This window comes from Lonchura striata, chromosome 4 (genome assembly GCF_046129695.1).
Source record: "Lonchura striata isolate bLonStr1 chromosome 4, bLonStr1.mat, whole genome shotgun sequence".
Classification (NCBI taxonomy): domain Eukaryota; kingdom Metazoa; phylum Chordata; class Aves; order Passeriformes; family Estrildidae; genus Lonchura; species Lonchura striata.
This window is the reverse complement of record NC_134606.1, coordinates 8,247,912-8,274,805: the sequence shown is the minus strand read 5'-3', so window position 1 is coordinate 8,274,805 and position 26,894 is coordinate 8,247,912. Positions and strand designations below refer to the sequence as shown.

At 46.5% G+C, this 26,894-nt stretch overlaps 1 protein-coding gene across 1 annotated transcript; it reads left to right on the top strand.

Annotated features, from left to right (window-relative positions):
- The first annotated feature begins 16,484 nt into the window (after positions 1 to 16,484).
- LOC110473264 (coiled-coil domain-containing protein 42) lies at positions 16,485 to 26,674 on the top strand. Its single transcript, XM_077782556.1, is given in 8 exon segments — positions 16,485 to 16,647; positions 23,490 to 23,587; positions 23,590 to 23,754; positions 23,882 to 23,986; positions 24,501 to 24,698; positions 25,472 to 25,693; positions 25,975 to 26,166; positions 26,567 to 26,674. Coding segments are annotated over 8 exon segments (1,251 nt in total).
- Positions 26,675 to 26,894: the final 220 nt, after the last annotated feature.

The following is a 26,894-nucleotide window of genomic DNA, read 5'->3' as shown; positions in this document are numbered from 1 at the left end:
TCAATCCCACCCGGGTCCCATCTGATCCCACTCAGGTCCCCGCCCAGATCCCGATCCCGTCTGATCCCACCCGGCTCCCTGCCCAGGTCCTGTCTGATCCCTCCCGGGTCCCTGCCCGGATCCCCGATCCCATCTGATCCCACCCTGATCCCATCTGATCCCCCCTGGGTCCCTGCCCGGATCCCATCTGATCCTGCCCGGATCCTTGCCCTGATCCTGTCTGATCCCACCCGGATCTGTCCCCGGGTCCTATCTCATCCCCCCACATCCCGCCCGTCTAATCCCATCCGTCTCATCCCGCCCGGATCCCGCATCTCCTTCGTCCCCAGGATCCTGTCCGACCCTCACGGGCTCTGCTTCACACACTCTCAGGATGGTTTTGCTGGAAGGGACCTTGAAGATCACCTCATTCCGACCCCCCTGCATGGGCAGGATCAGCCTCACCCATCCAGCCTGGCCCTGACCGCTTCCAGGGATGGAGCATCCTGGTTAACCCATTCCAGGGCTTCACCATGCTCCTGGTATCACAGAATCAGAGTCATTTATGTAGGAAAAGACTTACAGGATCATCAAGTACAACCTTTAACCAGTCATCACTTTCTCAACAAGACCATAGCAATAAGTGCTAAAAATCTACTTTATGTCTAATTGAAATCTACTCTCTTTTAATTGAAAATGATTACACCTTCCCTCATCACTGCAGGCCTTGCTGAAAATTCTGTCTCACTCTTTCTCATAAGCTTCATTTGGATACTGGAAGGTGCTCCAAAGTCTCCCTGGAGCTTTCTCTTTTCCAGGCTGAACACCCCAGCTCTCTAGTCTGTCTCCACAGCAGAGGTGCTCCAGCCTTCCGAGCATCTCTGTGGTCCCTGTGGGCTCCAGCAGGTCCGTGGCTTTCCTGTGGCGAGGACCCTGGAGCTGGACACTGCAGGTGGGGGCTCATGAGAGCAGAGTAGAGGGGCAGGACCAGGTCCCTTTTCTGCTGGCCACACCACATCTGCTGCAGCCCAGCACATGATTTGCTCTCTGGCTGTAAATACCAGGTCTTGTTTCTCAAATCCTTCATTCCTCCCCTTGAGGATTCTGTTTTCTCAAGGGGGTGTGTGGCTGTTTCTGCCTCAGTGCTTGGTGCCCCCACACTCCCTCTTCCCATGTTTCATCTCTCTGTCAACAAGCTAACCTTTTCTTGTGAACCAGAATAAATCTTTGCTATCTGATCAAATGACCTGGTATAATCAGGCACTGGACTTCCCAGAATTAACCCCTCTTTAAAACACAGCATCAGTTCTAAATTCTCCAAACTCAGTTTAAAATCTGACAGTGAAAGGGAATCCACCACAAACCATTGGGGAGCTCTTGTGCTTATGTATTGTGCTATTGCTATCACTCTGTGGTTTGTGGAAGTTTTCTTGTGGAGGGGAAAAAGTCTTTAAAAATATAAAAATAAATTGACTCCCCACCCTTGGAAAATCAAATAACAAAAAGCCAAGCTGTCTCTAGTGAATTTGTCTAACACTGGTTTCTATTCAATATTTCTATATTGCCTTCATCTGGCTGGTGGAAAAGCTCCTGACAATGTTTTCTTTGTGGGGCTGCTATGGGCTGTATTACCGTGGGTAACTCCAGAGCTGCTCAGCTCTTCCAAAACTTTCCTGACCCTGTCATCAGTGACCTGTGTCCTGCCCTCCCCAGAGCCCTTCCCTCGGTGCTGGTAGTGCATAGCATTTGCTTATTAACCCTTTGGTCCTGAGAGCCAAGTGCTCACTTGTACCTGGTGGGGTTTTGTCTGCCCTGACTGCAGAGCAGACTGCAGAGCACCACATAGAGTGCTGACATCTAAGCCCCAAGGAAGACACCCATCCCATTTGTGATGGATTAAAGTGTTAATCTGGATATGCATCTCCCCACAGAGCTTGGCACCTTCCCATTGCTGTAAAAGCAGCAGTGCCGGTGAGCACTCCTGTGCAAAGGCAGATTGAGCTCTTTTCTTAACAAATTAAATACTCAGTGCCATAAATATTCAGCAAAAACTGAAAATCCACTCTATTTTCTTTGCTACAAGGCACTTTTAGGATCAAATGATAAGTCAGGTTAGAGTAGGTTACACAGATGTGATTCAGGGGCTTGGATGCAATGCTCCAAGTGGCTTGGGTATGTGTTAAAAACCCATAGCTTGGTGAAGAGGTGTGAATCAGAGAATCAGAATAATTCAGGGTGGAAGAGATCCCTGAGGTCATTGAACTTTCTGCTCAGAGCAGGACCAAATTTAGATCAGGTTTCTCCTGCCTTGTCCAGCCATGTTTTGCTTGTCTCTGGGGATGACAATGACACAGATTTATGGACCCTGTGTCTGACTACCTACAGGGAGATGATTTTTTCCTAAAAGCTGGTGGGTGTGTTTTATGTTGCACCTTATGTCTGCTGCATCTTGTCCTATTTCTGTGCAATTCGGGGAAGAATTTGTCTCCATCTTCTCCACAACTTCTCATTGCAGATTGCAGCAGGATCCACTGAAGCCTTCCCTTCCCTTATCCAGGCTGTCCCCCTGAGTCCTTCCCCTCTCCAGGCTGGCAGGCCCATGTGGCCCAGCCTCTCTCCATGTGCTCCAGCCCTGGTGGCCTCTGCTGGGTCCATCCTGGTGTGTTCACCTCTGGCTGGTGCTGGGGAGCCCAGGGCTGGACCCACCACTCAGGCTGTGCCTTACCAGTGCTGAGGGAAGGACCTGCTGGCCTTCCCTGCTGCCAGAGCTCACTGCCAGCTCATGGCCACTTCCACCAGGACTTTTCTGCAGAGATTCTGCCTGGCTGCTCAATGATCATCATGTACTGGGGCATGGGGTCATTCCTCCCATCTGATGGGCTTTGCAGTCACCTTTGTGGCACTTCATGATGCTCCCATTAGCCAGTTCTCCAGCCTGTTGAGCTCCTCTACACGCAGCTCTCCCTCCCCTCCCACACCAGGATTGCTGTGATCACAGAGCTGAACACTCCACTGAACAGGAAGGCTTGAAAGGAAACAAGGAGGTCACACAGTTAATGCACAATGTGGAATAACTGAGTCTTACATGCCAATTCCAAGAGGTTATTTGGGGTAAACCCCATTTAATGACAGGCATGACAATTTACAAAATTATTATTAAGTGAATAAACTACCATGTGGTGTTACAGAAGGCCTGAAAAAATATTAATAAACTGTTAGTTCAAATGTGAAAGTGCTAAATTCATCGACTATGATGTGCTCTAAAAATAGAGACGAGCCTCTGCATCAAAAAAATAATGCTTCCCTTAGGAAGACTTAATCAGGTCCAAGCAAAAAGCTTTCTGGCTGAAGTCCAAAAACTATTTTTTGGAAGTCCTGTATTAACTTTATTTTCATTACTTTCTGGTGGGAAATTTTATTTTTCACCCCCCATTTCTGTTAAGCAGTAGTGTGTGTTCAGTTGCTATGATGATTAACAGTAATGACATTCCTATCACCATGATATGTTTTAAGTTTAAAAGTTTATGTGATTTTTGTACATACTGATCTTACAAGTTAAAAATTACCTGTTCCCTATTTACACTACATGGAGTGAAACTTTAAAAAAAGACTTGTTCTTCAATTCATTCTCCACTTTTGATTTCTGTGCTACTTGTTTTCTAGATGTGTACTATAACTAGATTTTTCAGTGTATTTATCAGAGCTGGTAACTTCAGTTTAGAAAATGCTGTGCAGCAGAGCTGGAACTTGCCAGACCTTTGTCCAAAGTCAGTGGGTTTCAGGGTTTTTGTTTGATCTATAGATACTTAACACTGTTTGCCTCAGGTTTATGTCCTACAGAGGATATTTAAATGTTGCCTCAATAGTTCAGAGCATCAGTTTGCTAAAAAGGGCTCACAGCCATAGGGACTGTTGGGTTGTTTGCTTCCCAGTGATACCTAAAGGTTATAAAAAAATTACTAAACCCTTGAACAAAGTCCAGTACAAGCCTGGATCCTAGTGAAGATTTCTTTCAATGCAATTTCACAATGCAATTGGGTGACTGCAGATCACAGTGAGAGCAGTGGGTTAAAAAGTATTTTCAGACTGTAATGAAACAGAATATAAACCATAATGATATCAACAAAAAATACAATGATATCTTCCATATTGAGTTCCACACTCCCTGGCTCCCAGCCCCGGAAGGCTCAGTTTATGCAATGATTTTGCCCATAGCTGCTGTTGGGCTACCAAGCCCTTACATCATGCTGTAACCTTCTGGGTATCAGGGTGAGCTGAAAAGTGCTTAGCTGGAAGTTAGCTATTGGAGTAACCCCCAGACTCCCCAGGTGGAGTCTCCCTGCTTGCTGTCTTCCACCTGAGGTCTAGCTGCCATTCCTTGCATGGGGAATCCTCCTCTCCCTGGGGAGGAAATGCTACTGTGCAGGAGTTAACCACAAACCTGCCACCAGCAAGGTGTGAGCAAGAAGATTTGATCCAGTACACAAATTCCTAGGGGAGGCAGCAGCTGGTGAGGCTGCAGCATGCTGGGGAAACATCTGGGAGCTGTGGGAGACTCTAATCCAAGTGGGACCGTGTGCTGCTCTTTGTCTGCCCCAAAAGAGCTTTTGGGGCCTATCCTGGGGAAGCTGGATATGAGATAAGGGAGTGGCTGTTACAGTGAGCTCATGGGCACTCTATTTCCCCTTCCCTGGGACCCTGTGACTCTGATCAAGATAACCCTGGACCCCTCCTTCCTGCCCCAATGGGGTTAGTGGAGAGCCAGGGAAGCCCACCCTGTCCAAAGTCTATACAGACGCCTGACATTTCCTGTTTGTGCTCTTTGCCCCGCTCTCCCCTTGGACACCACAGAATAAAGAGAGAGAATAAAGAGAGCTGAACCAAAATATATTGGGGTAAGAGCCTCTTTTGGAAATCTTTGCCATCTCCTGATATTCCTCCCCTCACAGCCTGCTTACCTCTGAGCTAGCCTAGGATATTTAGGGGGCTGTGCAAGGGGGGAACGTCAGGTGGCTACACTGGGTGTTGATGAGGTCTGAAGTACAGTGTGTTGAAGCCAGGTTTGGGCATTGCTCCTCAGCCCCAGACCCAGTGAGCTGGAGCAGGCCTGGGTTAAAGAGGATCACAAATGGTTGGTTGCTGTGAGGAAGAGTGAATAGCACTGAATGACTTTAATGTGGAAAATACAGGACTGGAGGCAGGGAACACCCGCATTTGGAAATGTTTGCTGCACGGGGCCCAGTGCTCCATTCGCCTCAACAGCTGCTGGGATGAGACAAGAGCAATCATCTTCATTTTCAATGAAATTGCCAGAACAGTGGGGCTTCCACAGACTCACCAGCACACCTTGAGGCATTTCAGTTTCTGGTGCTGGCTGGAGGTTGCTGGGGCTGTAGCTCACAGCTGTGGCAGCTGCTGCAACTCAGCAGTTGATGTGTTCATTTAAACCAACACCACTCATGCTTTAAGTTATTGAGCCAGGCTACACTACAGAAGAATTTGGGATGAGGCCAGGGGACCTCTCTCATCCAGTGCCCTGCACAGAGCAGGTTCCAGCAAGACCAGGTTGCTCAAGGCTTCAGCTGAATTCAAAGACTCAGCTCCAGGATGAAGATTGCACAAGCCCTCTGGACAACTCTTTTAACCACTTTTATAGAGACTTTAAAGAAATGGTATTTAATTGTAACTTCCCACATTGCAACTTGTGTCCACTTTCCTGTCACGGGGTGGTCAATACTGTCAGCTGTTACTTATTACATCCCACAATCAATAGCTTGTTTCCTGGTGACCAGCTACTGGACTCTGGTTCTATTTCATGCTGCAGAATTGGAGGACATGCACCATTCCTGCTTTGGCAAGGTTTGAGCATCCAAACAGGACTTCTGCACCAGCTGAGCTGCAGAGATGCATCAAAGCTTCTCTCTCACAGCAGGGCTGGCTGGAGCCCTGGGAACAGCCACTTTTTCACAGGGCAGTGGATTCATCCCTGCCTGTAGTTGATGTGAAGTGGCTTGAAGCACTCTGGGATCCTTGGGATTGAAAAGCTCTATAAAGACTGGAGTTGTTTATTATGATGATTACTGAAATAAAACTTTAAAATGCCTTAATGTAAGGAGTTTGTTGGAAGGTTTACAGTTTGGGGTGTTTTATGAGGGGAGAAGTTATTTCCAAGAACCACATTAGAGTAAGTCCCCCTGAGGATGATGCAAAAGGAGAGTTCCAGTGTATTACAAAATTAGCATGGCTATAGCTTTTTAAGCTTTTTAAGACCCTTTAGTATCAAGGGGAAAGGGGAAAGGAGAGAAAGGCAGCCAGAACAGGAATCTGTTTCTGTTGGGAAACTATTAGAAAGATGCAATGTGATGGCTGGGACCCAGACAGAATTTAAATGTCATCCCTTTCCTATAAATAATTAATAAGCATCATTGTGTTTTTAACGCAGAGCCCAGAGGAGAATAATATCTCTTGATTGAACTGGGATGCAACATTTTGGACTGGAATTCAGAGGTCCCAAGTTCAGGGGGCCTGGATGGTGGGTCCCAGCTGCTGGGTGCTCTCCACTCCCACTTGAGCATCTCGGGAGCAAAGGGATGAGGATCCTGTGCCAGAAGGATCAGGGGCTGCAGCCTGTCGTTCTGGGGGTTGTCCCAGATGCACTGCAACCCTCACCAGGAAAAAAGGACATTTACTGGGAATAATTTTTCATCTCTGGAGCCTGAGTTTTACCACCTATATCCAGAGTCACAGGATTGTAAAGTCACTGCTGTAAAGCTTTGCCCTATTAGTCTCACTGGTGGTAGAAAATATCAGTTTGTTTCTGCTAAACACTGAAATTGGAGACATGCCCCTTTTTTGGCATTTATGATGTGGACAGATAAGGCATGAGCAAGGATTTGAGTTCAAAATACAGAGGCTAAAGCAGCTTGGTGAGTCAAAAGACATACAGAGGAGTGAATGACATGTCCCACATCCCTGTCAAGCATCCCATCTTTTAAGAGGAACTGTCCTGCTCACTCCCTATCTCAGTGCCTTTGAATTGCTCTATGTGCAGAACATTTCTATGGGAACTGCCTTATTTACACAGCCTGCCCTCTCTGTGTCTGAGCTGGAGAAGAAAACTGATGGAAGGAAAATGAAGTGGTTACTAATTAGCAAATGGTTCATTAACAGAAGACATCTGCTTCATATTAGGCAGGAAGAGATGAAGGCTGAGTCTCACATTCCCAGTGACTGGCTGGTTATGGAGCTGGCATTAACTCAAAATCAGGCCCTTTTTAAGGTTGCTTTTTTCCCACCAGGGGCCATCCACTCTGCCCTGCATCCCAGCTCTGCCTCATCCAAATTTCTTACCTTGGTATCAGTAGAAGGCTTCTGGATTTGGAAAGAGAAACTGGAATTACTCCTACAGTTAATTCAAACAGGCTTAAGCTCAGTCTTTGAAATAATGATGGCAGCAGTCTCCCAGAACAGGGGACCAAAACTCCTCCCAGGACACACAGCTCAATCCAGGGAGGTGATGGAGCTGAGAATTTATTTATTAACAACCTATTGGAAGAACACAAATGGCTGATTGACAAAAAAAGCAGTTTAAACAATTGATTTCCTCAGCCACCTGGGTGCTTTGGGAAGTGCCTGTCACTGCATTGTGTGAATATTTCAAATCAGGATCAGGAAAAGTTACCAGCTCCTCCAGAGCAGCAGTGATTTTCTCCTAAAAGATGGGTAGGAGGAAGATGAAGAACTTCACATGGGATACTGTAAAACTGAAATACCAGGAAATCCAAAGGTGAGATTGTTGTACATGGCCTGGAATACATTGTGCAGATTATGCCTGGGAAGTTTTTGTTGTTTTATTTTCTGCTGGAGAATGTGGAAGCTGTGTGTGATGAACACAAACAAAACATATAAGAACATATGAAAAGCCTTCCTTTCCCTTGAAAAACCATACAACTGGCCATAACCAAATCCCCTCCTATTAAAGCAGCAAAATTCCCTAGACTTTAGGAGCAGTGGAATGGATCAGTAGATTTTGACACCAAGAAAAGCAGACTACTGATTGCATCAGCTACAAAACTCCTTTTCCTTGTTCCCACATGGATTTTCTGCCTGTGTATCAAGAGTATTTGAATTTTGGGTCTTGTCTACCAAAATTTCCCAGAATATTCTATTTTGAGAGAGCTGCTCTGGGGTTTCTGCTTCTCTGAACCCTACTGAGGGAATGTATTCCAGAGCAATTATTTCACTCTGAAAGAGAAAAGTAATTATTCCACCCTAAAATGCCTATTACTGTGGAAGACAGGCAGCTGGGTGGCTGCAATGGTATTAACACTGCTCCCTGCTGGTTTTTTCCCCTCTGTTACACTTATGAACTGTTCTATCCCAGCACAGGTATGCAACCCTCCTCCCCCTCCTCTTCCCATGGAAAAGTTGATTTGTTTTACCATCATTTCTTAACTCCCTTGACCTCTGCTCAATTGGATGCAACCTCCTTTTGTTTTAACTGCATCTGGGACTTTCTGTCAGTGCTCCTTGGAGTCTCCTTTTCCTTCACTGGATGTCTGAAGTGCAGCAGGCAGCTCTCAGCCCCTTGGTGCTGCAGCAAGGGAATTGCTGCCTGTCACTGCCCCTGTTTACAGTCTGCTCAGGCAGCTTCTGGCCAGCATGACAGTGCTTTCCTGCCCAAGCCAACTTGAATTAATTTGGAGCATAAGATTTCAGGAGACAGTATTGAGCCCTTCAGTGAAATCCAAATAGACTGCAGCTGCTCTGTGCTCTATTAACCCCATCATTTTGTAATTCTCTCCAAAAGAGCCAGGGGGAAGGGCATAGAAAGCTGGAGTCTGGAAGGATTTTGATTCCACAAAACCAAAATGCCAGCTGGAGGGAGGGTAAGAAATATTTTCCTGGAGCAGGGCAGCAGGTCAGTGAGATGGATTTCTTTACTTCTGCATGCTCTTTTATCCATAATTAATGGCTGATGTATTCTCCAGTGTGGAAGTGTGTGTCCCTCACAGGCAGTTTTCTGAAGCATCTTATGATTTTGGCCCTAAGGTTCTTAGCTCATACCAGCTTCCAAGGGGACTTCTATGACTTAGAGATGGGTTCTTCAAAGTAGTTACAAGAAAAAACTAATAATAATTTAAAACATCCTCTCCTCCCATTCCTGATTAACAAAATCTTCTCAAGACCTAATACTGACAAAATCATTGGATGCTGCTTAGGACTTTAAGAGCTGTTGATCTCAATAGTCCTGTGGCACAAAACTAAAGTGAGAGTCTTACCCAAAACACTCAATGTTTTTTGTTGTTGTTTCATTTGTTTTTGTTTTATATTTTACATTATGTTGGCTCCCTGTTGGCCTCTTAATGGATCCTGGCCCTGTTGTCCTCCAGATGTTTAATGGGTTTTCTTCACTCAGTTGCTGCCATGTTTCTTCTTCCCCTGTTTTATGTGGCTTCTATCCTTGCCATGATCATTGGTATTTGCTATTCACCACAGGTGTGTCCTGGCCTTCAGGTGCTTGATGAGAAACCAAACCAGAAACATCTTGGTGGTACAAAAAACTAGCCAGTCATTGCCTTGGTGGGATAAGGGGAAAGGAGCTGAGCAAGCCCATGTTCACTTTTTCCAGAAAAGAAGGAATTTCTCTTCCCTACCTACCAAGCTGCCCCTTCCTGCTAAAATATCCCAGGCTTGGGCTTGTGTCCTCCCTGCTGGAGAAACCTGCAGCCCAGTGTGGGTGTTTCCATCGTGGCTTGATGGCAAGGAGGACATGAGTAAAGCCAGAGCCTGCTCCAGACCCTGCAGGAAAGGAGATGCTTCTGCTGAGCGGGGCTGGGATGTGGTTGCACACTGTGGCATCAGCCAAAGGCTGCTGTGCTGACCTTGGGGCTTTCTCCATGTAGTTCATGTTGCTGTATGGACAGAAAGAGATTAAAGATAAAACCTTGGGATATTATTTCTGGGAAGCAGCTACATTCATTTCACTTTCCTTCCAAACACGTCATCTCACCAAAATGTCACAAGGGAGCACTGAGGCATCTTTACCACCTACTGCTATGAGGTACCCTGACAGCCAAATCCCTCTCTGCTGCTCCTTCTCTCTTCCTCCAAATAAAAGAAAATAACAACAACAACAACAAAAATCAAACCAACCCAACCCACCAACCAATCAAAAAAAAGTCACAAAAGCAGATTTTCTCTTTATTTCCCCACACCAAGGTGCAAGAGCCCTTCTCTATGTTGCTTTCCAAGCAAGTAGTTTCTCTTAGGACATTTCCTTATTAGTATCTGTAATGCATCTTAATACAGGCTTCTTTTTCTCTTCAAAGAATGCAGCAGAAGGTCAACAATAAGTTTTTTCTGTATAAACATTTCTGATCTATTTGAATGGTAAAGGATGAAGTGCATTCCTGTGCCAGAAGAGGAAGATCTGGGATGCCTTTGAACTGTCTCTAGATCAGGTACTAACTCTCTGTGGGAACTTTGCTTAGACAAAGGACAGGGTGTTCTGCTCCCTCAGAGGTCTTGGGAACTAGATCTTATTTCTCTGTGTCTCATTTTTCCTGTCCTCAAAGCACAGGTTGTCCCTCAATTCCAGCCCAGCTCCAGATGTTCAACTGATGCCAACCAAAGCAGCTCCTGCACAGCTGGCATTGGCCACAAACTCATCTGCTTGTATGGCTTATAGCTCTTGTTCTTCCCCATGCCACCTCTCTCCTGGTGATTTATTTGTCCCTTCATGCTGTCACAGCTAGATTTATTTCATTGCTGCTGATGGCAGGGCCCTGCCTGGATTCTCTGCTCCTGGTGCTCTCTACTCTGGCAAAGGTAATTACCAGTAGCAGGGAGCAAGAGGTTAATTCCAGGCTCCTTTCCTCTGCCTGGACCAGGCATAAATTCTCAGTAGAATCAACTATGCAAGCAGCTGCCACTCAGTACAGAAATAAATAATTCCATTTTTAAGAAAGGAAAAATTTTATGCACTGCATTACTGGAGAGGTGATATTTAAGTGTATTTTTGTGGGTTTGGAATTAAACTTTCTATATAGAGGTTTAAATACTGATTATCTCAGTCCATTTTCATTTAAAACCCAGCATGGTCTGAAGGAAGCAAATATTTCTAAAAGCATCCAAACAATAAGTGTTTTTTAGACTGATGGAGAAACATTAAATATATGTTTCCCTCTTTCATTACCCTAGTTTTAATTAGTATTGTGTTTCTTGTAAGAAGAATTAATATTTCCTTCTTTGGCACTCGGTTTCATTAAGCAAATTGCTTGCTATTAAATCAAATTTAGTTGGCTCCTTGTCTGATTTAAAGATTTTACCCATAGCCCATGAAACAGGCTGATGGTGACACCACCAGGAGGGGGCAAAATCTGTGTGATGGAGGGAGGTTTCCCCTTATTCCCATTATAGTTTCAGTCCATCTGCAGCTGGCTGTTCACACAGGCTCCCAGGTATCACATCAAATGCTTTTTGAACCCTTCCAGGGACAGTGATTCCAGGACTCCCTGGACAGCCTGTTCCAATGTTTCACAAGGCTTCTGTAAATAAGTTTTTCCTAATATCTGATCTAAATCTCCCCTGGCACAACCTGAGGCCATTTTCTCTCATCCTGTCACTTGTTACCTGAGGGAAGAGACCAACACCCATCTCACTACAACCCCCTCTCAGGTCTGTCTTACCTGGAAGTCACCACTTGCAGTAGCTCATCAATTAGTGAGATTTTCGCATAACTTGGTACAGCTGATTATTTTTGAGACCTCGTGCAGGGAACCAGAACACAGACTGCATAGTCCATGGCTTACATCTGATGGTCCAACGCCAGGGTTAGGGGGAAAGAATGACCCCAAGGGTCTGGTTCCTGCTGTGAAGCTGAAGAAGAACCCAGAGCAATAGTCACAGGTCTCAGGAAGTGTTCACCAGAGCTGCAGCAGAGAGAGAGTGGGGCTCTACCCAGCTGGAATGTCTCATCCTCATCCATCCAGGAATTGCCTGGAGAAAGCTCAGCTCCAAACCCCAGAGCCCCAGGGGTGCAGTCAGGGCTGCTTCTTGCAGAGCAGCCCTTATGGGAAATGCTCTAAAGCAGCTGCAAATGCAGATCAAAAGCATCTGGGAGGTTGTTTGAGCATTAGGCACCCAGCCAGGCACAGCGTGGGCTGGCACTGCCAGGTTCTTGTAAGTACAGGAGTTGTGACAGTGATGTAGGAAGTTTAATGTGGAAGTTTTTGGTGGCAGAGCTGGGTAGCATGTCAGGAGCAACTCCTGGGGATGCAGAGGGCAACAAGGGACAGTGGCTGGCTGAAGAGGTTCTGCAAAAGGGTCTGCTGTGAGGAACACATCTTTCATGAGTGGTTTCTTCAATGGTCTTGGTATGAAAAGCTCTAGATCATTGGTGGGAATTCCTCCCGCGCATTCCCTCCTGCCATGACTGCCTTTTGTTTGGGCTGTAGTTAGCAGTGAGCTGCTTCAGGTTGGGGTATCACCAGAGCTGCAGAGGGATCAGAAGTTATCTGAACAAAGTGTGGGAGATATGTGCCCTCAGGAGAGGACAAGAAGTTGTTTCTTGAGCCACAGGAAACACTGTCCCAGGCAGGACATCTCAGAGGTAACATAAAGATATTTACTTCCCAATTTCAGCATTGATGGGCTGTCTCAGTTGAACACACTTGCCATTAATAAACCCTTAATTTCATGTTTGTGCTTATTTGCCCTTTGGGCTGCAAGGAAAAGACAGTGAGATGTGCAGATAGAAATCTTAGCATCTTTGGCTGAAACTTCAAGTTTGGGGCTAATGTAGAAGGTGACAGGAGGGGCTCAGGTCAGGAAAGCAACAAGGCAAAGCCTGGTGGAGAAAAGGCACTTCTTCAGAAAGGATCTGGGGTCTGAAGGCACACAGAGGACCAACAGGACCCTAAAAATGATTTCTCTAAACAGTTTTATTCTGTGCATGTCTGCCCAGGCAACTCAGCTTGATCCTGAACAATTTTTCTGATTTTAAAAACTGCAACAGATTACAAGCAATTGCACATGTGCTTCTCTTGAAACACTCATGTAGCTGCATGTCTGATTATAATTACACCCCTGTGAAAACTTTTGGTGGACCCAAGGACTTAATCCCACAAGCCTCACTGATCACATCGCTGTACGTGAGAATTTATGCTTGCAGGATTAAATGCTGCCTTCAGCAATGAAGCAATTAATTGCTATAGGCAGAAAACATGCAGGGGTGGGGGAAGAAGGGACAGGCTAAAACACACTGTGAGTGAAAGGAGATCTTTCACTGCTGTGGGTACAAATCCCTGTCACTAGGGCTCATTGCTGGGCACTGCTGGCCCAGGCTCTGTGCTTACCAGGGAATTGATGATTTACTCTGCTTGACCCAGAGAGGAAATAAAACCTGATTTTAATTCCAGCTGCATAAAGAGCATGTGGGTGCACCAGAAATGCTTTCCCTGGAGAGGTCCTACAATTCATCCCTCTGGTTTGCAGATTTCCTGATAGTCAGAGAGCTGCTGAGGCTGGGCATGGCTGCAGGCATGGGAGCAAACCACAGCCTCAGGCAGAGGGTGACCACCCACCTGAGCCTGCCCTGAGCCAGACCAGCTGGGCCCACGGTGGGAGTTAGTGAAGAAAAAGAAGGGGAAGGGAGGTTTGACCGAGTTGAGGACTGAACAAAGAAAATATAAGTTTGTTCAGACACTGAGCTCTGAGTACTGCTGCATGGGAGGTCTTTCTGCAGAGGCTGCATTGGAAGACCAGGCTGGTGTGTGAGTGCACAGCCCAAAGAAGTGGCCCAGTTTCCTCCTGTGACCTCCACCAGCTCAGCTGCAGAATTCAACACGCCTTGCTTTTACCTGGGGCTGTGTTCAAAGTCTTGCTCCTGTGGAAAGGAGAACTTTTCTTAGGTCTTCCCCTGAAAATCTTCAAGAAGCTTCACTGAGTCTCCAGGTACACAACCACATAAAGATGAGGTTTTGCAGAAGAGGACACCTTCTCCTCTTACTCTGGTGTAAATGTGGGGTTCAGAAATAAACTACCCTGAAGTCACCTGGTTATTGAGTAGGGCACCTGCTGATGTTGAATCTCATCCCTAGTGTAAATCAGGGAAAAACCAGAGTTCACCTGTTGGTGACATTATCCCCTCTTGCAAATTATCACTGTCCTATTGAAATCAGCTGAAGGTCTAGATTGATCTCTTTATCCCTTCTCTCTTTCCTCCTCAACAGGAGCAAAGTGAGGGAGTAAACTGAAAAAAGTGAAGGACTAAACTAGCATTTCCAAAAGACAAGAAAAGCAGTTTGGAGCTGACCTTCTGCTGAGCAGAAGGTATCCTTTGCCTTCAAAAATCTTCAGAGAATTGGCATTGCAAATTGTTGGAGCAGTGTTGCACAGCTGCAGCCATGATGGTCTGAGGTCACTAAACAAGTAAAGTTAGATTTTTCCTCTTTCACTTCATCTGAATATTTGGAGTAGGGGGAAACAATAAACCTCTGCACACCTGGGCTTTTCTTTCCATCTGTATATAGCTGTGTCTTCAGAAATGATTTGTAGCTCCCCCTAGAAATGGCAGGATGGAGCTGGAGCAACCCCAGTTCCTGGGACATGAGCATGGAAATCTCTGATACCTTTTTTTCTGAGCTATTTGTTACAGAATTTGCCTCCTCTGTGCTCAGTTTCTCTGCCATAGCTGCCTTGGAGCTGAAGTGGGAAGTTCACCTGCAAGGGCAGCAGGAGGCAGCTGCTGTCCTGTGGTCTGTGTGACTGCTGACCTGCATGGGCTGTCTCCCTGGAAAAGTTTGATGCCCACATTTGAAAAAGCAGATCCCAGGCATTCAGGGTGTTCTGCCAGAAGCCCCAATGGTTTGGCAGATTTTCCAGGCTCATGCCCCTTCTTGCTTTCATTGATGTCCATCTTAATTATTTTATATATACCATTTCTTGCTGCATGAAAGAGTGTTCTGAATGTGTGAGAAGGAGACTTTGTTGTCTCTTATTACTCATGTAATTAGGCAGTACTGGTAACTTTATGTAAAGGATTATGAAAATATTTGGGTTGCTTTTGGCCAAATGCCTTGCAAACTTCAGAATCCCCTGAATTCAGATGAATTTCATGTTTTTCTGGGATTGCAGTAATCTCTTGAGGAGTTTAGCCAGTTAGGTACAGCAGGTCTCTTTAGGGCTTTCTGTCCCTTTGTTGTCATATATCAACCTCTTAAATCATGAATTAAGCCACTAATAATGGCTGGGAAACATTCTCATAGTTAAAACATGACCAGCCCAGAAACTTTAACAGTCAGCAGTGAAAATGCTTGTCACCAGCCCTGCAAACAGTGGAGTGTGTAAGTCTTAGACAGGAATGGCTCTATAGGACTAAGGAAACAAATGGAAGGCTTGCTGTTTTATTAGCTCAACAAATTACATTTCACTCCTGTCTCTGTTTCCCTTCCTGCGTAGCAATATATGCCCCGTTCCCAAAACGCTCCTGTAAACAATGGGGAGGGAAGCCTTTTGTGTGGCTTTCACTAAGATTGCAAGTTGTGTGGGCAATGCAACTTGACAGAATTTCAATGAGATTTGCAAGCCTGTGTGCTTATGCAAAGGGAAGTATTTCATAATGCCTATTCTCTCTTAATTGACTTATTTTTTTGCTCACCGTAATTTATATGAAGGTAAAAAAGGGAAAGCGCTTTGGCAAAACAGTCAAGTCTGTCTTTGAAGAAACCAAAGAAATTTTGTCTGCATGGATTTATTCATTCTGTAATTAAAACTTTGATGCAAACATGACATACTCCAGAAATGGTAAACTGCTCTGCTTAGTGCTCCAAAGGTCTTGTCTCTTTACATTAGTCAAAGTTCTGCACTGAATTGGATATTATGCATTGTTTTGTGGACGACTTTAATTATTTTTAAGTTGACTTTTTTTTTTTAATTTTGAATCTTAGTCTATACCATCTGGCTCTACATGTTACTGAAGAAGTTCAAGTTCCTGTTGGCTGTATCCTGTATCCTCATTCATTATTGATATCTTCACAAACATCACCTCATTTTAACTGTGAAGAGAGGTTTAGGTACCTCTTACAGCATCCAAATTAATGTTCATAGTGAGCAGTTGAAGCTGATACCTGCTTTACATTATACAAAGAATATGCTGGGCCAAGTGTGTGTGTGAAATGGTCTGAACTTAAACAAAGTAGTAGGGCTACAGTAAGTTATTCTGGCTGCTCCAGCACACTGTGAACGCAGCTTTCCATCCCATTGGCTGCAGAAAGATACAACCACATTTTCCCTGCACTGAATTCTACTGTGCTGTAATTGCTTATGAAAATCAATTTTGTGCTACCACCGTAGCAGCAGAACCAAGTCAGAGAAACCTCTCTAGGCCTGCAAGGCCGGGGTGGTCCTTGGCAGTGGAGGATTCAGATATGTTGGAGTAGGTGGCCATAGTCAGAGGAGGCATGTGGATTTCAGAGGGCTGAGAGTGAACTGGGATTCCCAGCATGGTGGTGGTGACGCATGGAAAATCCCTTGGGAAGGGGAACCAGTCTGTTGCCAGCAAAGTGGCTATCCTGGAGCTCGAGGGGCTTTGTTCTGCCTTCATCTCCATCTACATTCCTGATGTACTGGCCATGGAGGGGAAGTTTCATGGGACCTGTTCTGGGAGTGAGGGCTGTGTTTATTTGCATCCTTTTGAAACAGACAACAAACATTTCTAGTTCAACAGTGAAGAACAGAGCCATGGAGCTTGAACTGTGAGATCCTTGGGGAGCTTCCTACAAAGGAACCCAGACACCAAGCCTGGTGTGGGAACTAGTTTTTCTTGGGAAGATACTTAGGAGTGATGGGAAAATGGGCTCTGGTGATCTGGACATTGAGGCTGCTCTCTGTTCCCTGCCCTGTTGCAGAACAGCTCATGGTGCTTCATTATTGTAAACGCAGGCGAACCCAATGGGAAGAAATGACAATGTCTGACTCAATTCAGAAGGCTGAATTATTTCTTTATTATAACTATGCTAAAATACATTAATATACTATATAAAAGGAGGATACTAAAGCTACATATTACTTTCTCTGACTCTAACACAACTCGTGACCCTCTCTCGAGAGTCCAGCCCCAGGTGGATTGGATTGGCCATCAGGCTCAAACAATCCTCACCAGAATCCAATCAAGCACTCACTTCAGGTAAACAATTCTCCAAACACATTCCACATAGGAAAAACAAGGAGCAGAAATAGAAATTGTTTTCTCTTTCATTTCTCTCTGTGCACCTCTGTGAAAAATCCTGAGAGGGAGAGAAATGTGCTTGACACACTTCATCCTCTCTTTGAAATCCCAGGTACGAAGGACCATTAGCCAAAATGTTTGTGGCATAAAGTGGGACCCCTTCTCCTGTTGTACACAGAAGGAGGACTCAGAGAAACTGCAGTGGGCAGGAAGGTGAGGGGCCAAGGAAACCCCACCAGCAACAACAAAGGCACCCCTGGTGCCCTTGGCATCAGCAGTGCCTTTTGTTTTAGTCTTGGCAAATGTCAGTGGTGCCATTCTCCTGGATGTGAGGGTGGGAAGGGGAGCTCTACAAAGTGGGATATGGGGTTGGGGTTCCTTGATCTCAGGACCAGAACCTCTGTGCCCTTATTCTTATCCACACTACTGTAGTCACTGCTCCAGAGCATTGGGCAGAAATGCTGCTTCCAGTCTTGTAATGTGCTGCCCAAGCAAATGTAAAATATTTAATCTGGCATTGCCAAAGGAGTGCTTTATGACTTCTGCCAAATTACATTATATAAACATAATTAAAGGGTTAGCTTTGTTTGAATCTGTCATTCTAAGCAATAAAGATGTCAGATAATTTATTGTTGCATTTTGATACTCACTCTATTAAGCTAATAACTGTTTTTGTGTGTGCATGTATGTATATGAGAGCAGCGTTCATGGAGTTTGTCTTTTTGAAAGGTGACTGAGTCTGATGATGTTGCTGATGGAGTCCAGGAACATTCTCTGCTACTAAACTACCTTCCAGAGTTTGCCTGGGTGCCTGCAGTTCCCAAAACTGCTTGGGAAGGCAGAGAGGAACAGGAAGCTGTCCCTGTGAATCAGTGGCAGCAAGAATCTCGTGAGGGGAGTAGGGAGATGCTGGCACCACTGCTGGGGCAGAGCTGGGACTGTGCTGGGTGAGCTGTATGCATTAAAGGTGGGATGTGAGCCCTGCAGACAACAAGTGTCAAGCTGTGACAGGCAAGGATTCAACGGCCTGAAACATTATAAACAGGATATTTTACATTAAAAACAAAAGATTTTTAATAAGTTTTTTCTCTTGCACTGTGGACCCTTCATACCCAAGAGGCTTCATTTTGCCTAGCAGCAGGTGCTTCACTGACTATTCAGCATTTTAGCCAAGTCCTGTGCTGGTTTTAGGGTGGAGGAACAGAGGTGCAGCTACCTGGCTTATGGATGATGGGGGAGGATTTGGCTGGGCACGAGCCTGTGCTGTGGGTACCAGACAGGAGCAGCCCTGGCACAGTGCAGGATGGAACAGAGCAGTGGGCAGAGCCCAGGGCATGTCCTTTTGGCTCATGGTGGCAGGAGCTCTGTACAATGGGGCTGACGTGCTGGGTACACACTCAGCTTCTGGAGCAAAACAACACTCTCCCTCCTCCTCTATTTTAAGACCTGTGTTACAACCACTAAATTGATAGAAAAACATGTCCAAATCCTGTTGAGTACTAGGACAAATATTTTTAAGGTTATTTTAAGATTTATAAAAATATTAAGCTAGAGAGTAAAACACACTTTATTAAACTGTCCTATTTACAGTCACATACCTGGAGTCTCTGTTGAGATACAGAAAGTAAAGATGCCTCTAAGACTGGCATTATCAGATTCTGAGAGAATTTATAGATTGGTAGGTACAATTATCCTCTTGAAATCTGCTGTTAAGATAGGCTTTCCTTAAAGTCAGCTTTTCTTATGGCTGCTGCTGAGTGCACACATGGAGCTGTAAGATGCTGTTTGTTCACCTCTAAGAACAGCAGGTTCACAGGGAGCAGAGTTTGTCAGTCATCCATTGCTCCTACAGCACAAAGTGTCCTATTTAATACTGAGACATTGCTGCTGGATGACCGAAGAGCCCAGGCATACTAGGGGATTAAAAAAATAGTTCAATTAAAGACCAGGGCAAAAATAGTTTCATGGGTTTTCTGTTTCAAATTAAACTCTTAAAAGCCTCTTTCCCAAATTTCTTCCATTTGAGTTTTGGATCCAGTCCTAAATGCTGGGTCTGAAACCCCAAATTACACCGCAGTTTGTGCCCACGTCAGTGATGGGCTGGATCCAAATAGCAGAAATAACCACACTGAAATCCAGGGAAGCTTTGGGTCCCCTGCCCACGTTCAGCAGAGCCCCTTGGCCTTGTGGATCCTCTCTGCCATGCCAGACCCCTCTCTGCCTCCCCACAGCCCATCCACCCACATCTAATCCAAACAGGACCAGCCTGGTAAAAATAATCTATGGTATAAATATAAAAGGATCTCTGTTAGCTGTGAGGACTGGTAGGGGTTAAGTCTTTTATAAGTTCAATTAGGAAATTAAACTCAGTGGGAGTCCTGCAATGCTTTCCAGTTGTTCTTCAAGTATCACAACAAACCTCCTCATCTTAGGCATGGTATCTAGGGGGGTATCTGGCTCTCTAATCTGGGGTTTGGTTTGGGCTCATCTCTACCCAAAATATTATTTTAACCACTCTTTGTATTTCATTTCCATACTTTTTCTTTGGTATGCTTTGAGAAAAGATTCTGCCAAAGACAGAAATGCTTTGAGCTTGAAAAACATTTTTTTTTGCTGTGTATATGGAAGGCGGTGTTTTGCTTGGCTTAGCTTGTGAAATACATGGCACAACCTGCATTAAATATTTGAGGCTGAGGAGACATGAACAATTCTTGAAGAAAAAAAGAAAAAGAAAAAAGTGAATTTTCATTCAAGGGTCTCATTTGTTTAGAGCCACACCTAGACAGGAGGTGTAGAGCAGAGCAAGGAAGAAGAGCTGATTTATGAACTTGTAAAATTAAAATTATTATAAAGTTAAAAAACCACCAAAACAACCCTCCCAAAAAGCTCAGACTCATGGCAAGATTTCTATGTATGTGAGAAGGAATTAAATCATTAGAGTTTGATAAAAAAAATAATGAAATTCTAGAAGTACCAGGGGTTAAGAGGAAAGCCCTGCCTCATATGCCCAGACTGTGGGGAAAGGGCTGCCAAGTGCCCCTGTCCTCACTGAGCTGGGCTTTTCCTGCCAAGGGTGGCAGTATGGGGTGGAAACCTAATGGGGAGTTATTAGAAATGTAGGATAATTTAGGGGACCTGCTGGAAGTGATCTCTGGAGTTTTTCATTCTAACTTTCAGCTCCAAGCATGGTAACAGCAAGTCTCTACCTCCATGGTCTCCTCTCTGCCCTAGAAGTGTCCATGTGCCTCCCAAAAAAGGTGTGGAGAAGAGACGGCAGAAACAACTGAATCCGGCTCAATCTGCTCTTTAGCAGAACTCAAACTAGAGAAGGGCCTGGTTTGCCCCATTTCAGACTCGTGCTCTTTAGAGGTCACAGCATGAGGATGAGCTTGTGGGCAGAGTTGTGGCCACTCAGCCTGTCCCCATGCCCGGATCTCCATGGTGTGGTGTCCCAGCCTGTTTGACCATGTGTCTGGGATGTATAAGCTTGGTTTCCATCCATTGTTTCTGCCAGTGCTGAGATTTTGGCTACAGGAAGAGGCTGTGATGGTGAGAACTACTCCAGGTGATGTGCTGTCATGCTGCCTGCCAGCCACAGGTTGGGTCAGGCAAGGGTAGCTGGTCATTGCTTGTGGCCAAATATTCCCAGGGGCCTGTGATAGCACACCAGAGCAAACCAAGACAAAACTCCTACCTCTAGGATTTCCAAATCCCAGCCACAGCCCCATGGAGGTGTAAGATGTGGGCAGAGGAAAGCAGAGGAGGAGCTGGGGTTACTGCAACACACAGCAGATGTAGGATATTAGCTGGCTCCTCAACACTGCTCCTGCTGCAGCTGGTGGGCATTTTGCACTCTTGTTTGCTTGTGGGTCATTGCTTAATGCCTTGTCTAGCATTTTTCCTGACATGCCTCCACCTGCAAGTGAGCAGCTTCTCCTGCAGCCCCTGGCAGAGCATACTGTGTCCCACCTGGGGAAGTTTCTCAGGGAGATGCTGGAGGGCATGGGAGAGAAAACCAGGACTTGGAGGATCAGCTGGTCCTTGGAATGACCTGCTCTCTCCATCCAGATCCCTTTCCACTTGTCAGGAGAGCTTTTATTTATTCAGCACAGACAAAATTGTCAGGAAGGTAATAAAATAGGCTGAGGTTCTGTGGGCACCTTGTGGGATGCTGTTTGCTTGCTTTTAGCTTTAAGGAGTAAGTTTCTTCTTAAATTGGAAAGTGTCCTTTGAGGGTGCCCTGGGGTGCTGCACAGGGCAGCTTCTTTAGCTCAGGGGAAAGTGCCTGGATCCAATACCTGCGGGACAGATGGGATCAGCAAACTGACAAGCTGATGTTTAGGGAAGTTTGCAAAGCCAGTGGTATCATGGGACATCCCATTCCAGTGACCATCATGTTCACATGGAGGTGAACACACCAGCAGCTCAGTCATGTTCTGTGTCTCTTCAATGCCTTTTAATTTTGCTGACTGCTTGCAAGGATTTGATAGACAAAAGTGGTGTTTTGGAGGCAGAAGATTTATAGACTTCTAAGTTTTAAAAACCATGACACTGGTCAAAATTTCTTGAAGTCATTCCTACCAGTCATCCATGCTGAGGCTGGAGCTACACCATGATGGTGTGTGGTCTTTAGCCTGTAATATTTCTGAAGATTTCCAAGACTTAATTTTCCTCTTCCAGTTTCTCTAACCCTAGTGCGAAAAAAGGCTAGAAACTGCACTTTTAGCAGAGTGCTGGAGTCCAGATGATGTCCAAGGCTGTTCCTATGTCTTCTCAAATACATCTTTTCCTGTCACTGGAGCAAATCTTAACAATTGTAGAGATGTTACACTGGGATGAGTGAGAGTAAAACCACCAAGAGGAGCTTGCAGGACAGGCTAATAGAGTCTGTTTGTGCTGGTTCCTCCCAGGTTCCTCCCTGTTGAAGCAACTTCTCTAATCTGACTATCAGCCCTTCAAGTATTCAGCCCAATCTCTGTAGCTCATCTCCAGCTTGAGCTTTTATCTTACATAACAGGAGGAAGAATTCCTTTTGAATGGAAGAGACATTCTCCTTGTTAGACTCTGGAAGTGAAGCACGTGCACATGGCCCTGGTGCTTTGGCTGCAGGACTCATTAAATCTGTTTAATTTGGCTGTATCAATGTGCCTGGTGCCTGATGCATGGCAGGCAAGCATTGGGCACCCTCCTGCAGGAAGGCCTGGGCTTCAGGAAGGGGAAGAAGGGAAGTAGGAAAGTGAAAACCAGCCTCAGGGAGTGATAGTTTGCCACTGCTTGATTAGGAGGATTTAAATAACCCATTTGGGAGCAGGCAGGAGAAATTTGTTGGTCTTATGAAGTGAGCAGCCAGTGTTTTTAGAGCTGTGCACAGGAGCTGCCAGGCCCAACAGAGGGTGGGCCCAGAGGATGTTTTTGCTTAGGAGAGGGGAAGTGCTGTGCAGCTGATCTCAGTGAGCTGAGCCGTAAGGGAAGGGCACTGCACCGTGGCAGAACAGTGGTCAAACATCCCCAAGGATGTGCCTGTAAATGGTGTTTCCATCTGGTGCTGGGAAGAGAAGGAACAAGCCCAGTGCTCTGAGGGCTGGGACAGTGAGATGTGGCTGTCAGGGGCACTGAAACACCCAGCAGAGGTCAAATTTTAGCAGAGGAAGAACACAAAAAAATGTGAGGAAGGGAATGAAATAACTCCTGGTCCTGGACAGAGTGGTCAGTCCCCCTGACTCAGAGTAAACGTTCTGTTGCCCAGCAACTATTAAGTTGCCCAGTAAACATTCATGGTGGCTGCAGTAGCCTTAGGGCCTCTCTCCAGGGCTGAGGTAGCCACGGGGCTGCAGAGGTCAAGGAAGGTCTCAGGAAAGTGGAGGCAAGAGGCTGCCAGGGCTCATCCCCTGCCTGGTGCCTCCCACACTGAGCCCCCAGGGTTGGAGGGCAGCCCCTGAGCTGAGCTGGGAAGGAAGCAGGGCTAGCAGGACCTGGGCTCTCTGCTGCTGGTGGTTGGAGTGATGGAGACCTGGAGCAAAGAGGAGACCTGGAGAAAAGAGGAGATGTCAGCCCATTTCCTCAGGATGTGCAAGGTGGAGCTCCCATCCTTCCTCAGGTGAGGGGGTTCATCCACCAGCCTGCATTCTCTTCTCCTGCCTTCTCCATGCCCCCATCCCTCACCATGGGAAACTCCCATGCCTTATCATGTCCATCACTTCTGCCTCCTCTTCTACCCTCTTCCCCAGCTCTGTTCCTCCCTGTAGCACCTCCTTGTTCTGCCAGGGGGATGCCTGCTAAGGAGGGTGGGGATGCCATGCTGCCAGATGTGATCTGAGATGGTGCTGGGGGGCTCTGCCCCATCACCCTACCTGGGACACAGTCCAACATCCAGAGAAACCCAGCACCCTGCCAAGGAGCCCAACTCAGTGTGTAACCTCAAGGAAAACTCCTGTGGCAGGGAACTCACAGTGACAGAGGAGGACTCCCAATCTTCACTTATTCAACTCTTGAAGAAGAAGAAAGAAGCCCGAGAGATGGAAAAGGCCATGGCAGAGAAAGAAGAGGTGAGAAAGATGGGTGGGTGCTGGTGCATGGTTGGGATGGTTTGTGGGTTTTTGGAGGCTTTTTTGGGAGGCAGGTGACAGGTTTTGGGTGCAGACAGCCATGTCACACTCACTCTGGTGCTACCAGGCCTTTAGGGAGAGGATGAAAGTCATTGCTGACCGGTGGAGGGACCTGCATGCCAAGAGGACCCAGCTGAAAGCCCATGTGGAGAGATCTGGAAGGGCTGTACAGGTATACCAAATGACCTTGAGCTGCACCACCATCTCCTCCCCTCCCTTGGGGAAGGGGGTCTTGGGCCTGCACTCCTGTTCTGTTGAGACTGGAGCTGTGAGGAACAGGAATGGCAGGGCACAAGGTTTTGTATCACAGATATGGAAAACCCTGATAGGTCTTGGGTGGAAAAGAGCTTATCCTGTACCAGAGAGATCTCCTTCAGACCCAAAATGTCCCCCAGGAAGAGTGTTAGCCTTGCACCCACTGCTGATATCCAGATGTCTCCAGGGTGCAGATCCAAGCAGGTATGAAATTCAGGCTGCCATCCCAGGTACTGGTCTCCAGGACTAAAGGGTCAATGCAAGAGGGATGGCCCTGTGAATCAGGGAGAGGAAATATTCCCAGGGTGATCCAGTACTGATCTCTCCTCTCTGAAGATATGTTCTACCACTGCTGGTAAGTAATCCAGCTCCATCTTACCCAGCCTTCCTTCCCCTCTCTCTGTATGTGTGCTGCTGGGGAAAACCACCAGAAACATGAAGAGTTACGGATCCAAGCTCTGAAGATAAACAGCAAACAGAGAGAGGAGAAAATGAAAAAGGATGGTGAGCTTTTGAGAGCCAAGGCGGAACTGGAAACCCTCAAAAAAAACCACCAGAAACTCTGCAAAAAAGTGCAGAAGTACTCCATCTTCAAGAAATACCTGGAGGATGTGGTGGAGGTCTCACAGGTGAGTTTGGACATAAGTGAGACAGATCATGGCCTTGGGGAGAGCCTTAGATAAATGCTAAAACTAGAGAAGATAGGGCAAGTCCAGGACACTGGACATTTGCTCAAACCCAGAGACCTCAGATGGGATGGAAAAACCAACCTGCAACCAAGGTGAGCCACAGGGAGCAGAGTTACAGTAGGAGAATTGGAACAGCAAGTGGAAGATTGAGAAAAGCAAAGAAAAACTATAAGAAGGCAGAAAATTTTAGGGCTGGGGGGAATGGGGACACCTTTGTGTCACTGTTTCAGGTCAGATGAATTGCTTGCGAGAAATGAAAAGCTGCTCAGAAGGTGTCCCCAGGCAGTTGCCAAAAAGCTGTGCTCTCTCTGGAGGATGTCAGGACATCACTCATACTCCAACTACCCCAGCTGTGGCCTCCCAAGTCCTGGGGATGTGGCTCTGGACAGTGCAGTTGTTCTTTGTGCTTTATCAGAGCACTGCTTGCCTGGAGAAAAGGTGCAGTACATCCCCTTGCTTATGGCAGTGACAGCTGTGGGTGTGGCACAGTGGAGGCCACCACACCGGGAATGCAGCAATGCTCAGGAGCCAGCTGGGGCAATAGTCTCATGGGAAGGACAGAATCTCAGAACAGTTAGGGCTGGGGAAGGTGGGAAGATCTCTCAGGAGGGAGGGGCGTTGGCCCAGGTAAGGGCAGGGTGCCAAATGACATGAGAGCTGCAAGCTGGTGAGGAAAAGGCAGAGTCACTAACACCAGGAACCCTGTGCTGCAGTTTGAGGACATCTCAGAAGTCACTTCACAGTACAAGTTGCTTGTGAGGACATGGAAGGACCTTCTGCAGTCACAACAGGGTCACAAGCAACTGAGTGATCAAGACAAGGTGTTGCTGGAGCAGTACAAAGCACAGAAAGAAGCTGAGATGCTTCAGTACAAAACTGAGCTGGTGCAGCTCAAACTACGTTTTTATCAGGCTCAAAGTGACCTCCCCCTCTGGGTAAGGAATTGTGTGGTGGGCAGGGGAAGATCACCAAGCTTGGCTCTGTCAAGACTGGCTGATGGCTCATCCTTCAGCAATGGGGTCACAGCAGAGTCCAGTAACTTTCTCTGGGATTGGAAGAGATTCCTAATTTCATCTCCCTCCGTGGGGTTGGAGAAGGAAGAATGGTAGACCAGTCTGGAGTATGGAACTTAGGGCCTCCAAGTCAGGGTCTCTGGTGCTGAAGCATGACCTTTTCTAGGGCATGTCTCCATGCTGCATGTTCTCTCTCCTTCCAGGAGGCTCACTGGTCTGACATCCAGGACAGGACCTCCAAGAAAACTAGGAAGCTGTGGACTATCAAGCTGGCCATCCACAACCTTTTCCAGTCCACCAACACACAGCTGCAAGCAGAGTGGGACGTGTCGGAGTGTAGCAGCTGCAGACAGCTGAGCATGGTAGAGCCAAGCCAGAAGGAGGAGCATCAAGGAGTCTCCACTGCCCCAAGGGAGGGGAGAGCCCACACACCCCACAGACACCTTCCTTTTCACTGGGGCTCTCTCTCAGCCATGGGGGAAGGGGCAGGGCACACCAGACAAAACCTCTCTTCTGAGGAGGTAGAGCAGGAGTCCCTGCCTGGCAGGAGTGGGAGCCAGGCAGGCTGAGGCAGGGGATGCAGATCAAGCCATGGCCAGCACCAGTTTTATTCACCCTTGCCCTGAACTCAGACTCACCCACAAAAGTCCATTCTGGTGGTGCAGATCCAGCAAGGCAAATGCCCTTTTCTGCTGCTCAGTTTGATATTTGCCATCTGAAAGAGCCAACAAGCCTCCCTGTGACTTCTTTTCCCATCCCTGCCCTAAGCTCTGCCATCTCTCTTTTCCACCCTAGATACAGCAGTTTATCCAACGCCTTAAAGACATCCAGTTCTATGCAGGAGATGCAGAAGCACCAGAAGGTTGCTACACCTCTGAAGACAAAAGGGATGTGGCAGCATGACCTATCCCACCAGTGAAGGTTCAGTGGGTTGGGAAGGGAAAGAGGAGGACAAGAGAACCCTACACATACCCCAGACTAAAAGAAATAAAGGTGTCTATTTCCTGGGAGGATTGGACACATCAGAGCAACTCCATCCCACAGCTTCACCCCAGACAGCATTGGGGGCCTCCCTTAGAATTCGGATTGCATGACACAGTGTTCCTGCAAAGCTGGCAAGATT